The sequence below is a fragment of the Halichoerus grypus genome, chromosome 3 (genome assembly GCF_964656455.1).
Source record: "Halichoerus grypus chromosome 3, mHalGry1.hap1.1, whole genome shotgun sequence".
NCBI lineage: Eukaryota > Metazoa > Chordata > Mammalia > Carnivora > Phocidae > Halichoerus > Halichoerus grypus.
In genome coordinates, this window is record NC_135714.1 from 70,148,817 (window position 1) to 70,164,653 (window position 15,837).

Below are 15,837 nucleotides of genomic sequence, written 5' to 3' on the forward strand. Positions count from 1 at the left end.
ATGTGGGATTTAATGATATTCTTGCTTTATCTTTTACTGTAAGTTTTCTGATTTTTTTTTTTTGAAGTAGAGATATATATGACACATGCACCTATTCATTCGTATCTTCACTGCTCACTTTTCCTCAAAATACATGCTTACCCAATTTTTTCCTTTAATTTTTCATTGTAAAGTAAGGTGGTACTGAAACCAGTAGTTTTGTTTTTTTTTTTTAAGATTTATTTTAGAGGGAGAGACAGAGCAAGCGATCGGGAGGGGGTATGGGTGGGCAGAGGGAGAGGGAGAGAGTGTCGACTCTGCACAGAGCCCAGCGCAGGGCTTGATCTCACGACCCTGAGATCATTACCCGAGCCGAAACTAAGAGCCTCGGACGCTCAACCGATCGTCACCCAGGTGCCCTTGAAACCAGTAATTATATAGGTTACCTTCTCACTTGCAAAATTTTTGGCAAAGGTAGTGTCTAGCCAGATGTTTGGAAAGTAGTCCCATCATTTTTGTTTTCTTTGTCCCCTGCTTTTGTGGTTAGGACCTTCTGAGAAAGAAATATCTCTAAGGAAACATGCTTTGTACTGCTAGAATTGGGCAATTTTTATGAACCAGCTAGGAAGATTAATAATAAACAGGTTATCTTGATCAGGCTTTTGTTTCATCCTCTCCTTCTGGTATTTCTGAAATCCTTTGGTGTGATGAGTCATAAAAACAACAAATGACTTAGTTTTAAAATATGGGCTTAGCATTTTCTCTGAAAGTGTATGTGATTTGTTTTATAGTTATTTCAAAAGTAAATGCAGCGATATAGATTAGTTTGTCTTCTGTATATGTCAAATGCTACTCTTAGGTTTTGATGTGGGTTAATATATTACTTGTGGAATCCCTTAATGAGGAGGATGGTATTAGAGCACCAGACAAGCAATTTTAATTTAATAAACTCCCTCCCCTCTAAGCCAACATCACTTTCACAGGTTCTTACCTGGAAATACATGAAAGTGAATGGTTAATGCAAGCAACCGGATGAGTATTTTCATTTGGAAATCGTATAGAAAGCAAACAGAAGGATGTCCTGGACTGGGGAGGGGCACAGGCTTTTGCATAGTGGAGACTTAGAGTCTGTGCCCCCTTCTTTTCTCCTCTGTTTGGAGCTTCAGCTACATCATGTGCCCTGGGCCTCGGTTTCCTCGTTGGTAAAATGAAGGCCCTGGGCTAATAGATGATCTCTAGGGTATGATCTAGCTCCCACTCTCTGGTGCTGATCCGGATACTTCCTCTGCCTCATGGTTCCTGTTCTTCTCTTGTACCAGCAATTTATGAAGATTGCCAGGAATCCTAACACAAATCTTTCTGATGGGCAATAGGAGCAGTAAATAGTTCCCTAATAGAAAAAATCAATCATAGAAGATACTGTTTGGTTCTGTGGTGGAAATATTAAGAGTGGAAGTGTTTTTAATGAAGGGGAGGTGGTGGCCTATAATTCCTGCAGGCTGATGGGGTAAGGAGATAGCAGATAGATACTACTAGAAACTACGAATTGGTCGTGCATGAGATCCAGACAGGGCACTGTGCCCTCATGTCCTCAGTGGGTGTATGGAAACAGCTCACATTCTCTCCTTACAGTGGGATGGCCTGGACAGCCTCCTGGGGAAGTCAGTGCAGTACTCGTGGACATGACCTCAGTGTAGCCTCCCAGTAGGGATGCTGTGACAGTGAGTGGCAGCGCTAGTATTTGCTCATTCATTTATACAACAAATACCCACTAAGCCTCAAATACTTTCCTAGGCACTGGGGATTCCATATGAGTAAGACTGAGTTCTTACTTTAAAGGGGACTACAGGAGGAAGATAATTATACAATAAAAATGTCAGGTACTGCTAAGTACTATGAGTCCGACAGCAGGCAAATGAAGAGGACTAGACAGAGGAAAGAATGCAAAAAACCTTGAGGTGGGAACAGGTTGGTGTATTAGAAGAGCACCAAGAGCTAGGCAGTGTGTCTAGAGCAGAATGAGCAAGGAGCAACATCAGCCCTGGTGCCTAGAAGCCAACAAGCCAAGACTAGGCAGGTGTGATAAGTCATTGTTTAGGTAGGCAGTGAATTCATGGCCTTGAGTACAATTCTGGGCAGCCTCTTTGCCTTATGGCCCCAGTTCTCCTAAGGCCTAACTCCCTCCAGTAAGCTAAGCATTTAGGGAAGTATATAAATTCTTTCAGACTGTTGGCAAACAACCTAGGGCTTGAAAGAGTTTATGCACTTGCCAACTGCCTAATTTAATAGCTGGGGCAGCCTTAGGCATTGTGAGTACAATGGACATTTTCTGGGAATAACTGGTGACTAAAAGTCATAGATACCATTGGGATTTTAAAGAAATTCTTGGAAAACAGAAGAGAGGGGATACTTTCAAACACCTCAATTAATTGCATTTTTACATTGTAGCGGTATAATGGTCACATTCCTTAAAGGACAGTAAAATAAATAAAACAGCAAGGAGCTCTCTTTGGTGCAGTATTGAAATTCTTGAAAAACTGGACTTAATTAAAAGTTGTGATGCTTTTAACTTAAGTACTTTCTATGACCATATATCTAAACACTACATAAATTACCCTCATTTCCCTCAGAAAAATAAGTGGTCTTAGTTCACCTCTCACTGAGAACAGCCGTTCAGAGGGCTCAGGCACCTCAGGCTGCCCAGGGCTGGTAAGGATCAGAGTTCAGATTCCAGTCTGGGACTCTGGCTCCAGAGTGGTTACTCTTTCCATCATATTTGAGGACAGAATTCTTCCTTTGTGCTGCACAAAGCAGAGGGTTAGTCAGTGAACAGGGGCATGTCTTCACCTTTAGCAAACATTACTCAAGAAAGCCAGAATCAGGGACTTTGCTCGTCACTGTGCCCGGTTATTTCTGTCTGTCCTGGGGTGATAGCAACCCAGAGAGTGGCTATGAGGAAAGGCAAGGGGGAAGGTGCAGAGGTTGGGGATGGAAATACCTGCTAGAGATCCATCTCCAGTTGTTCAAGGATCGGATAGCATTTCTGTGGTAATGGAGAGGTTGTCCGCACTTGAAAAGAGTGTAGTGTTATAATAACACTGTGTTGTACAAGTGAAGTAATTTGGTGCAATCTGAGGTCACCCGCTTGCTGGTAGGGAGTTGCCAGTCCATCTTTAAGCCAGTTTCCCAGGCAAGTCTGACACACGTGGGAATGGACTTCTTGCTCTTAGACTGGAGAAGCAAAGGGGCCCACGCTGTGTGTTCTCAGCCATCAGCCTGATCCAGTCATTCTGGGCCTCAGTTTTCTCATCTGTAAGAATGAAGGCGTTGAGGGGCGCCTGGGTGGCTCAGATGGTTGAGCGTCTGCCTTTGGCTCAGGTCATGATCTCAGGGTTCTGGGATTGAGCCCCACATCAGACTCCTTGCTCAGCGGGGAGTCTGCTTCTCCCTCTGCCTGCCGCTCCCCCTGCTTGTGTTCCCTCTCTCTCTTGCTCTCTGACAAATAAAATCTGAAAAAAAAAAAGGAGGGGTTGATATGAATGATCTCCAATGCCATTTTAGCTCTTTACCAAAGTGTGTGTGTGCGCGCGCGCGCACACATGCATGCATTTGTGATTAGACACGTTTAATCTGACCTGTTTTCCGCCAGTTTTTTAGCAAAGCAGACTATAAGTCATGAATGTGCTTAGAAAAAAAAAGAATTCATGGTCAAGATAAATATGTTAATTTGTGAGATAGAGAAATCTTACCTCCATGAAAATAGTGAATAGAAGTGAAACTTGTATTACTGGAAAGGGAAGGTAATTTTTTAAGGCCCCCCCCCCAAAAAAAAGTTCGAATGTACTAATAGTGTGTATCAGGGGAGGGTCAAATCCATTAAAACTCTCCCAAGTGGAACAAGTGACCTGAATTACTTGTTTGCTTAAGTCAAACAGGAAAGTTCTTCTTCCTTTGAACTTAAATAATTCCAGGAAATGCAATAAAGAAGCTGAGGGAGAAAGTAAGCATTGAGTCACGACTCCGTGTTCACAGTTACATAAGCTCTGTTAATATGCTTTATGATCTCCAGTGTGAAGACCGCTCATGTTCTGTGTTCTTGTTTTTCCTCTCTGAACTGAATGCTGTTTTGTGAGTGGGAGATCTTCAGCGTTTGAACACAGCCCGTTAAGTAGGCGTCTTTTAAAAAGTAAAATAAATAACTTCTAAGATTTCACTTTTTATTTACCACCAATCCACTTTACGTTTAGTTTGAAAAGTTAATTTACGTAGCAATAAATGTTCTATTTATAATTTACTTTTTCTTCCCTTTCCATGTCTCTTTCCAGGAAATGACCCATTCATGGCCGCCTCCTTTGACAGCAATACACACGCCTAGTACAGCTGAGCCCTCCAAATTTCCTTTTCCCACAAAGGTAATTCTTTACAAGTACAACAGGCCGTGTATCCACACCCGTGCAAAGTCTGAAGTATTGCTGTGAGATAGATTAACCTAGCACTAGCTGTTGAAATCTTTGCAGATGAAGTTAAAACTGCCACTAACTTAGCTTCTGAAGTGCTTCATAATGTTTTCAAACACTTCACTCTCCAAATTATGTGGGTAAGAACATCTTACCTTTGTATGGGGTTTTGTAGCTTATGAAAGCATTCAGGACTTTTCAGTAAATTCTCTCATTTGAGACTTCTTACTTAGACATGGGAAAACAGAAGTACAGGGAGAGTGAGTGACGTAGGTGTCTGAATCCTCGTTCGGAATTTAGGTATATGCATAACACATAAATCTTAGACTTTCTCATACCTACTAATTTTCTTAAAGTTTGCTGTGATCATCTACATTAGTGCTGGTTTTAATAACAAATGAATCAGTTGCTGACTCGCATGTTTCCGTTTAAGAATTTGTGAACAGTGTATTTTAAACACTGCCATTTTCCTTTGCTTATTTGTACTTTGGGATAACCTTCAGAGTATAGAAATAGCACCTTCAGATCTGTGTTCTGTCCAGCTTGGTATGCATGCACACTATTAATATATTATAACTATTCCTTTGCATGGTATTGTTTTCAAAAGAGGTTATATCTACCCAGACCAGAATCTGCCATGTTAGATACTTTACATATTTTCTCATGATAGTTTTTTTTTAATGTTGTTTGTTATTCCTGGTAAAAACATTATACTTTGTAAAAATAAATAAATAAATCTTTGCTCAACACCAAAGGAAAAATAAATTCTAGGAAAGAATAGAAGAAATAAATAATAAATAGAAGAACTAAAACCCGTTTTACGTATGTAAAAAATAGATTTATCAGTGTTCATCAGACATAGCAGTGATGCAACCTTAGATTCATAAACCTTATTATTTTAATAACTAGAGATTTTTTTTTTCTTTCTAGGATTCTCAGCACATCAGTTCTGCAACCCAAAACCAAAGTAGGTGGAACTGATTATTGCATTGGAGAACAAAGCATGGTTTTTGTTGTTTTACTATAAAAAAAAAAACAATGAAAAATAGCCCAGCACAGATGAGGGCTTCCTATTTTGAAAGAATAGGAAGGGAGCACAAACATAAAACTGTGCTTTAGGTGGAATTTCAGATTGTTGCAAAGAGTTAATGAAGATGTCATAGGAAAGTACTTGACAAATATAATGTGTCATAATTATAACACATATAATTACCTGACATATGCACACATCTTGAATGTGACTCTCAAAGCATTGTAACCCAGGAATAGTATATAGAATAGATTGGGATATTTTGTGTGGTTCTTGTGTTTTTTTCTAAGAAAAGTAAGAAATTTGTATAAGGAATAGAGTACATAGCTTCTTTAGTTTTTCTTTATGTATTCACCCTGCAATTCTTGTTTGGTCTCTCTTTATGGATTGTAAATAGTTGAGAATTCAGAGGGAAACAGAAGTAAGCTAACTGGATCCAGCTTTTCTCTTCATCAGTAACCCCTTGATTCAATAAAGTTTTTGTGTCTCAACTACATGCAAGGCATTTCAAACCTTATAAAAATGACTAGGGTATTTGCAGTCATTTAGTTTATTAATATATGGTGCATGTCCAAGTTATGAAGTGTTAGTCTTCAAAAAAATAGGGCACCCAAGTAGGATATGTATGTATGTTGGGAGAAGGTTGCACATAGATACTCCATGGAGGTGACTCTTCCTCAAATCTCCCCACCTCATTCTTTTCCCTCACTTATATATTTTTTTCCCTTTATTTTTCTACAGTTTAAATTGCACGGATGTGAGGAGAGTAGAAAAAAGATGAGGAAAGCAAGAAACAGAATATCCTTTCCTCTAGAGCAGGGGTGGACCCACCATAGCCTGAGAGTCCCATCTGTTCTGCAGCTGGTTTTTGTAAAGAAGGTTTTATTAGGACACAGCCATGCCCGTTCGTTTATTATTATGCCACGAGGTACAGCTTGCAACGCCAGAAATATTGACTCTCTGACCTTTATAGAAGAAGTTTGCCATTCTCTGCTCTAGATACTAAATAAGATCTTGCAAAGGACTCATGACTGAATTTCCCCCATATTGCAGAGAAATAAACCTGATCATCCTGCCACAGTATTTGTATAAGTGGCAAGGTAAAATTAACCGAAATTAATGGCTTCTTGGGGCGATTGGCAAGTCTTTTTTTCTCAGCATCTTGGCGGTCTCTCCAGAGACAAATAAGCAGTGGAGTGGGACAAGGCTCGGCAGGACGGCCAGCTCAGCTGTGGACAGGCTTGCTGTGTGCCCCTTTACCGCTTGCTCTCCCCTCTCCCCATTTGCTAGGGCTGCCCGCCAGGCAGATCATATGCCTTCCCCTGGGTTCCTCACAGCTTTGATGATTGCTAACTCCTGGTTTAGAAAGACCCTTTAATCCTTTAAATTGTTTGATTTCCCCTTTTAGCAAAATCTAGCTGAAGATGAGCTGGTAAGCGCTTTCTTGGCGGAGAATGGGTGGCCCTCTCAGCCGATGGAGTAGTGTGGGCCAATTTCTCCTTGCTCTTGCTCTGAGGCGTTTTCAGACCCTGGCAGGTCTCCAGTAGGTCTTGGCTCACTAGATGCTTACCCTGGGGTTTTTCATGCTGCCGCCATTCTGTCTGTCCGTGTTCCGGGGAACCTTGTTTACTTTTGTGAGAGTGGGGCCTGGTTGAACCCTAGAGAGGTCTAGTTTTATGTTGGGTGAAGAGGGAGTTAGTTATCTTAAGGTTTTGTTTGGAGCCTGCAGAGAATGAAGTATGCCTAAGGATGATCAGAGCCTTGGGGTGCTTCACACCCAGTGAAGACCAGTATATGAGAGTCCCCGTGAGTGCGTCGAAGAGTGGCCTTAGCCCCTCTAATTTGTAGTGCTGCCTGTAGCTGCCTAGCCAGAAGGGGAAGCAGTTAGAACTACCATGTAAGAGCTGCTGCCGCCATGCGGGTAAAGTGATTAATTGCAAGGTCTCCACATGACATTGTTGGGAAATCTCATTCAAGCCTGCCTAAAAGGCACCCGTATTCCCATTCCACTCCCTGTTCCGTTTCAGGTCCCTATTACCTCACGCCTAAAGCAGCTTCCCAGATGGGTTGTTGCCTCCACCGTTAATATTGCCCGTTCCCTTCTAGGTTCTGCCAGGTGGCACCACTAAATTAATCTTTCTGAGGAATCTCTCTAGCATGTACCTGGTGGAGACCTTTGGTGGTGTCTCATTGCCAAACAAAGTTCTAACTTACCATCCTGGCATTCAGCGCCCTCCCAAATCTGACTTTCACCTGTCTTTTCATCGTGTCCACACATTTTGTATGCCGTCCTTACCCTTTCCAAGTCTGTGCCGTTTTAAATCTTCCCTCTCCTGCCTGAAGGCCTTCCTCCTCCTCCTCCTCTCCCTTTGGCTGGCAGTCATTCTGTCAAAACCTCACCCATCTTTTGTGACACAATTCATTTTGCTCCTTGTCTAGCTTGCCTTCTTTAGTCACTACCAACAGAGAGACCATTCTTTAGATTCCTGGGACAGTTCATTTATGTGACCGATTTGCGTGCCCCTCTCACACTGCCCGCCATTGGAGATATTTGTGTGCCCGGCAGGCGTCCCTCAGTCACTTGTCAGCTCATCGAGGATAGGGTCGAGTGCCTTGAACATCTTGTATCTGGGAGGCAGTGTGACTACGTGGATGGGGGCAGGTGTTGAATAATGGACAGGTGAGAGGGAGCGCACACTCGACGGAGGTCAGAGGCTGGGAAAAGGGAGTGCTGGTAAATCACTGATAGATGGGGAAGGGCAGACCAGGTGGGAGTGAGAGCAGCTCTCTCCTAGGGCTTCCGTGGGGGTCCCCCACCGCGAACTGACATCAAGGAAAGTCAGGTCCCCAGCATGTAGGAAAGTTACCAGTCATGGGGTAGGGTGTGTTGCAAGCAGGGCTTTTCTGTGGCTTTTTGCTCTGTTCAGGGTTTTTCGATTCTGAGCAAGTCCTCGTTCTAGAGGTAACGTAAGTGCTATTGTATGATGGTGAGATTGTACCACCATTGTGCAGTGCGTATAGCAAGCACTATGGTTGACCGAGTTGAAGTAGACTAAGTGTTCAGGTGGAAAAAGCAAGGACGGGGGTGAGGGGGACAGCACAAAAAGGGGGGGATTTATAAGGAATAAACTCAGGAATGTATCTCATTGTGCTGCTCTGATCATTTTCCTTCCCCCACAGAACAATATGATACATCTTCAAAAACCCACACTAATTCTCAGCAGGGAACATCGTAAGTAATATGCTTTTGTTTATTAAAAGTTTATAACGTAACATGGTAATTTCCCATGTAAATCCATTGCTTAGATTTTTTTTTTTTCCTACTGCTTTCAAGTAATGACTTTCATAACCTACCACTGCATTGTAAAAGGAAGTAATGCCCTACATTTATACTTGGATTAAGTTCTTCTGTTGAAGGTTCAGGCACCACAAGAGAGTTTGCTAAGGCGTTTTCTCAAAAGAAAGGCATGTGAGCCATTCTTTACATATTAACTGTGGAAAATAGAAGGTCTTAGCGTTGTAAATTTCAGTCCTAAATAGCTTTTGCTTTGGAAAACAAATTTTAGGGGATGTGTACAATTTAAGGTTTTTTGGCCACTTTTTTGGCCTAGTTTTAACTAATAAAGAGTGCGTCCTATTGCCCAGCTGTTCTTTATTAAGGCCAAGTAAGTCCAGATACATTTGGGGTTTTTAGAACAGTTTAAAGTACATAATAAAGATTTTCAAATCAGCAATTGGACCCACTTGGTCATTTCTTGGTGGTATTGAAGTAATACTTGTTTTCGTCCAACTGCAAAGGGTTTTTGGGAACGAGGTGATGCTCCTTCAGTATCTAATCAGTCACTGACGGGGGCGGGGGGGGGCGCTAGCCTCCCCGAATTTTGGGTTTAAGCTCCAGCTTTGCTCTGGGTACAGTGTTTGTTCCATGCATCTTGGAAGGGGTCATTGCTGTGGGTTGAGTATTTTGAGAAGCTGTGTAGTCGAGGCAAAGAGGTTATTTTATCTTTTCACCGTGACTGAATGTGGGACTAAGTTAAATCACGGCTCCCAAGTGCCAGCTCCTTTCTCCATCGCAAAACAAGAAAAAAAGAACAATATGGCAAGATATTTTTAAAGATTAATTTCTTATAGTTCAAAGGGTGGACTTTTTTGTGCGTGTAATAAAAGTTATTTCATTTGTGGTACTGGCAGATGGTGAGATTTTTGCTTGTTTTTATTGTCCTTTACCAGAAAAAAAAAATTTTTTTTAACCTTATGTGCCTTTTCTTTCCCTTCCCCACCCCCCTTTCTTTCTTCCTTCCTTTTTAAATTTTACTGGCTCCTGAATTTTGGAAGTCTGGAATCGATGGCTGGTAGAGAACAGAAACTGTAGTTCAAGGGACTGCAATTGTAATGATTCTGTGGAAGCTCTAACTTCCCCCAAGGTTTTACACCTTGTGCTCTTTGTAACGATTGGTAGTAAAGCCCTTTAGACCATAAAAGGCCCCTGTCTGTGTTTTGGGGGGCAGCGAGGAAGGGGGAATTGAAGAGGAAAGGAAGCCGCTGTGTCCTTGGGCCTGTGGGGAGAGGAGGAAAGGCCACTGGATGTGAGTGAGGCCCGAGAAGCAGCTTCACACCGAGCAGGCCAAAGTCACACCCTCTCACACCCACTTACATCAGCTTTCAGGCTCGGGTAGTTGGTAGGGACTTAGACCATTTTCTGTGCTGGGTTTGCTCCTCAGAGAGATGGGCCGTCCTCCTGCTGAGTTGAAGCCCAGAAATCAGAGGTGCCTACAAGTGTGGGACAGGCATAGGACATAAGTAGTGCTCTCTTTACAAAACTGTTCATTTGCCATATATAAAATCGCCTAGAAAAGAGTATTTATTATGATCCTGGTAGACTGAAGGAGGGGAGGAAGACAGGGCCCCTTCGAAGGAGGCGAAGAGGAAAGGGAAGCGTGACAGAGGAGGAGAGAATGAGGGGGGTACGGTGGTGGTCGGATGGGCAGGGCTGGTGGGATCGATAAGAGCCAGAAATGTACCTCTGGGAAAAGGAATCACGTCCGTGTCCCGATTAATTTGTGCAGTGCAGTGCAGTCATGGTTTCAGACTCAGGTCACATCTGTTGGTGCTCACAGGTTAATTTGATCTAGTGTCAGCGTGTAGGCTCTTTGACATGCACTGAAACTATTTGAGCGGCAGAGTGCCAGAGAGATGGTCTAACGCACTTTGAATGTCAGAGAAAAAACGTTCATTTCGGGATCATGTGTACTGTGGTTTTAAAACTCAGTCTAGGTCTTAATGCTTTTTCTTTCAGTTGCTAGTACTTGGGAATCTTCAGATACGATATTATTCTCTGGACTTGGTTCCAGGTGACTTGGAGATCTTTCCAAAAATTGCTTCCATTCTTCCATTCAGGGCATAATTAGTGAACACATGCTGTGTGCTTGGTGCTGCTTTAGGGACTTGGAAACGGTGGCCGCTGAGACAAAATTCTTGTCTTTTTGTCTTGTAACTTAACGCGGGTGTCATGTCATACAAACTCTAGGTGCCGTGATGGCGACAGGCTCAGGGAGCAGTTCTTTTGGGTGGCGGTGATGTTTTTGGGAGGGAGGTCAGGAAAGGTCTCTCAGAGGAGGTGACGTTTGATCTGGAGCCTGAATGATGGGAGAGTGAGGCAGAGAATTTCTGCCACGTGTAAAGGGGCTTGATAGATTTTGCGGCAGGCTCTGAAGCCATCTGAAAACATCCGGGAGTAGTAATTCTTACTGGCAGTGACAACTTTGAAGTAGTTCTTTGCCTATGCAAAGCATGGTTTTGAAGGAGCCTGTGGAGGTCCATTTAAGTCTCACATTTGATCATAACTGCTAATTTCCTGCAGTAAGTGACCATAGACTAATTTAAACATTGCCCGAAAGATTGAATAAGATATGTTTTAATGCGCTAAGAATCTGTTAGCCCTGAAGGCAGTTTGTGCCTTCCACCCACCTTGGGATGCTGGGCTATTAAATCAACAAGATGTGGTCTACTTCCACAAGAATGTGTATTCTGTCTCACCCTGCAGGGGCCTCCAAAGCCTGCCAGTAACTTACCTGTCTACCCCCCTTACGATCCCTTTTCCCCCATATTCTGGTATATTTTGCATTGTGGCCATGTTGGGCCCCTTGCTGTTTTCTTTCTTCTTTCTTTTTCTTTCTTTCTTTCTTTCTTTCAGATTTTATTTGAGAGAGAGAACACAAGCTGGGGGAGGGGTGCAGAGGGAGAGGGAGAAGCAGGCTCCCCACTGAGGGAGCCTGATGTGAGGCTCAATCCCAAGACCCTGGGATCATGACCTGAGCTGAAGGCAGATGCTTAACCTACTGAGCTACCCAGGTGCCCCCTCTTTGCTGTTTTGGGTGCCCAGATCACTCTACCCCCTATTCCTGCAGTGTATGCAATCTCCTTACCAGCGCAGACTTCCCTAACTACCCCATGTAGAAAAGCAACCCACGCCCATCTTTACTCTTTTATTCCCCTCCGTAGGCTTTTTACCCATTGAAAAAAATATATATTTTAGTTGTTTATTTCCCTCTTCATAAGGGAAAAGTATATATTTTAGTTGTTTATCTCCTAGACTGTCAGTGCCACAAAGCAGGGATTTTGTCTGCTTAGAGTTGTATCCACTGAATCTAGAGCAGGGCCTGGCATGTAGTAAGTACTAAGAGTAAATGTGGAAAGAAAACTATTACATAGAAACTTGATTAAATACGTGTATAAACAATACTTAATACACGGGATTTAAGGCAATAACTTTTCTAGGTTTTTCCTGGTTGTCCAGTATGTCATTCTTGCACTAATATCTTATTTGTCATACTTATTTTTTTAAGTAATCTCTCCGCCTAGTATGGGGCCTGAACTCACAACCCCGAGATCAAGAGTCACACGCTCTACCAACTGAGCCAGCCAGGCATCCCTGTTATACTTACTGATTTAATCTTATTTATTAACTTCAGATTTCCCCTCGTTTATAGTCTCGTAATTTTTCTCATGTCCTTCCGTGACCTCAGATAATCTTCACTTCATCCATGGATTTTAAATAGTCTTTTACACCTCTGGCAGTTTTTAACCTTGATTACTCTGTGTACTGTCACTTTCCGCTCTGTCTTGTTTGTCCATAATCTCCCATAGACTGTCCCTCCCTGAATTTGAATAATGCCAGCCACTGTCACCATTTGGAGAGTCCCCCCTATATGCAGTGTCACAACTGCTTGAGATTTGTTTTTTTCAGTTTTTCATTTATTATATGTGGAGCCTTCTTCATAATTTGTCGCCTTCCCTCATCTCCTGCAAAGCATTTGCAGTCCGTATTTCCGCCCTTGATCAAAAAAAGGAATCATAGCCTGATTGAATTTTAGATTTGGGGACTTACATATGTCTGCTTTGGAGCCCAGCCTCTTTCTCTTTCTCTGCCCTCCGTTGCCTGTTCTATCCCCAAATCAGTTTTCAGTTTGTGAGATTGTTCAAGTTCACCAATTCTCACATGTTCATTAGCGGTTTCTGAAAAGTATTACGTGCCGTCTTACGCACACCTAATACCAGGGTTGTGACTTACTAATTACCGTGAGCTTGCCTTCACTTGCTCTTTCCCAAATAAAATGTACGGCCCAATCGTAGGAAATGTTGAGCCAAAAAATCAGCTTATTTAAGTAGTTTTGGGGTTTGAATTGAGATGTTACAGACTATTGGCAGTGAAGTCGTTGGCAAGCCCAGGACTGGGGAATGGAAAAGGAATAAAGGCTTGTCTTGTGTGTCTTCACACAGTAACAGTCGGGCTCTGAGTCACTGAAGCCTGCCTGCCGGAACGTGTACATGGCTCTCTAAGCATTGCAGAGCAGTTGGCCTGAAGAATGCATTTGTACAAAGGGGTTTGAGGATAGTTGGTAACCTCTAAATAAAAACTCTACCTCACCGGTAATGTAAAATTTGGTTAAACCTACGTGTTAGTTCAAAGAGTGGCTCTACCTGAGTATTTGGCTTCTTTTGACCAGTGCCAAGGTAGGCCATATGGTGGCATATGCTTTGAAATAGCTGCTTTGTCTTGGCGTTTGGAAGTGAAATTAGTCATTTAACCAATTTTAAAAGTATATAAGGTTTATAGTTTATTTTCATAAGGGAAAAAGAGCATATCCATTTTATTCCAGCAGGGTAATTACTGTTTTCTTTAATCGAAGTCTTTCTCTCCGGGGATTCTGGAGAATCCCTCCTATCATGCAGGTTTTCTAGCCATTGCGCCCTCTATTGGCCGGAACAAGGCAATCGTATGAGACGGAATGGCTTTTGCATTCCAGATCCAGCATGTACCAGCTTCACGATGTGGGCAGGGTCGGTGGCTATTCTGAGCCCGTTTCCTCACCCTCAGAATGTGAGGGCATGATCAGAGGCGGCCATAGGGTTGTGAGTAAAGGCAGTGTCTGCAGAGTTCTGAGCACACAGTGGGCGCAGCTACGCGGTACTGTTACCTATGCAAACAGGGTGCTGCTACTCATTCAGCCGGCCTTTTAGGGTTACCTGCCAAGTTCTGGATATAGAAGATATGAAGGTGAAAATGACTTGGTCCTGCCCCAGAAAAGCTTATAGTTGAGTATGTCCCTTGGGCCTTATGCTCTCTTGACCTAGATCTTACTGGTATGAGTGAGACTGGGTCTAAGAGGTTTGATTCCCTTCTAGTGGGTGCCGAGGTGGTCACCCAGATGTGCTGTAATTCGTTTTTGCCATTTTTCACATTATGGACCAATTCTCCCACATGTACCATGTGAAGTGTGCTAGAGTAATGTGCTTGGGCTCAGACATAACTGTTTGTGGGACAAGTCGGGGATTTTAGCAGCTGCTTCCTTTAAATTTTTTCCTTTCTCTCTAAAGATAAAACCTTTACCGGTTATCAGGTTAGATTCCCCCCAACTATATGGATTTATTTATTTATTTATAAAGATTTTCATCATTCATTTGATACAGAGAGAGAGCACAAGCAGGGGGTGCTGCAGGCAGAGGGAGAGGGAGAATGTGGGGCTCGATCCCAGGACTCTGGGATCATGACCCAGGCTGAAGGCAGATGCCCAACCAACTGAGCCACCCTAGCGCCCCTCTTTTTTTTTTTTTTAATTACAATGGTATTCATGATTAATTTTCTGTATTAGTAAAACTTAGATACGGTTTTTAAGTAACTTTTTTTCTTACTACAGATTCAGGACAGGTTTGTTATAAAGAACTTTAGAAGTATCTTTCTTAGCCCCACTAATAGTATGCTGGTTTATGTTGAGCTACCCATCTGGTGATATAATAAACTCTGGTTTCTGGAAGATTCCATGTTACTCTTAGGGGTGGCAGACACTGACAATACACTTCGTTGATTTTTGCATCAGGGTGCCTGGCTGGCTCAGTTGATAGAGCGTGCGACTCTTGATCTTGGGATCGTGAGTTCAAGCCCCACATTGGGCCTGTTAGAACTTATTCTTTAAAAAAACAAAAACAAAACCAACAAACTAATTTTTTTATCAAATAAATTGAACCATGAATTTTGATTAAATGAAATACCATCTGTAAATAACCAGTATATCTTACATAGTGGTAGATTTTGTTTGACCCTATTGGTTTATCATTGCTTTTTGAGTGTTTCTTCGGCGATACCTGGAGCACTCTTCCTTCAGAGGTCACTATCCCTCATCTCTTTAGGTGTCATACCTGCAGGCTTATATTGTTATTGTCTACGTAAGGCTCTGAAGGGGAAATTCTTGGAATCTGGGACAGCATTTTTACAGTGCCTTTTATTCCTTAAGAGCAAGTAGAGCTAAAAGTCAGAACATACGCTTTCTGACTTACTTTAGGAGAATAGATTTGTGGAAGCAAGGCGGACAGCTTACAGAGTATTTAGTGCCCTGCTTACATCAGGAAGTGTGATTGGTTACCTGATCATTGATGTTTCAGGAAATTAAAGCAAATCAGTTTTATACAAAAGCCAGTGACTAAGAAACAAAGAGGTCCACTTACTGTGGTTTTGCTGTCGGTTTTTTGTTTTTTTGTGTGTTTTTTTTCCTGGTTGTGTTATACCTTACATTTATTCAAAGATACATCTTTTATCTTTTGCTTGGGTATGCCCCAGCCAAGCCAGGACTTGGCAGTAACACTGTTGAGTGACTTTTTCTTGTATACCATTATGATATCTACTGCCAAGTCCTGCATCTGAAGGCTGTGTTTTCTAGCCTTGCTAAAATAAGAAGGTAGCTCTCATTAGGTAAATATCGAGCAGCATCTACATTTACAAGTAGCTAACAGTTTTCATATTTTTTAGAAACTTAACCATAGGATAGTTTTAATACCATTTGTTGGTGAAAATAGTTCCTTGGCAGAATTACAACA

At 42.3% G+C, this 15,837-nt stretch overlaps 1 protein-coding gene across 18 annotated transcripts in view; it reads left to right on the forward strand.

Annotated features, from left to right (window-relative positions):
- Positions 1 to 15,837, forward strand: part of AFF1 (ALF transcription elongation factor 1) — a 238,085-nt gene that overhangs the window by 185,674 nt on the left and 36,574 nt on the right. For all 18 annotated transcript variants that reach the window (XR_013446404.1, XR_013446405.1, XM_078068916.1 and 15 more), the window contains 3 exons: positions 4,305 to 4,391; positions 5,367 to 5,403; positions 8,647 to 8,698. Coding sequence is in view for 16 of the 18 variants with exons in the window: in XM_078068916.1 (XP_077925042.1) it covers positions 4,305 to 4,391; positions 5,367 to 5,403; positions 8,647 to 8,698 (176 nt within the window). In the remaining 2 variants the exon portion in view is untranslated. The remainder of the gene's footprint in view (positions 1 to 4,304; positions 4,392 to 5,366; positions 5,404 to 8,646; positions 8,699 to 15,837) is intronic.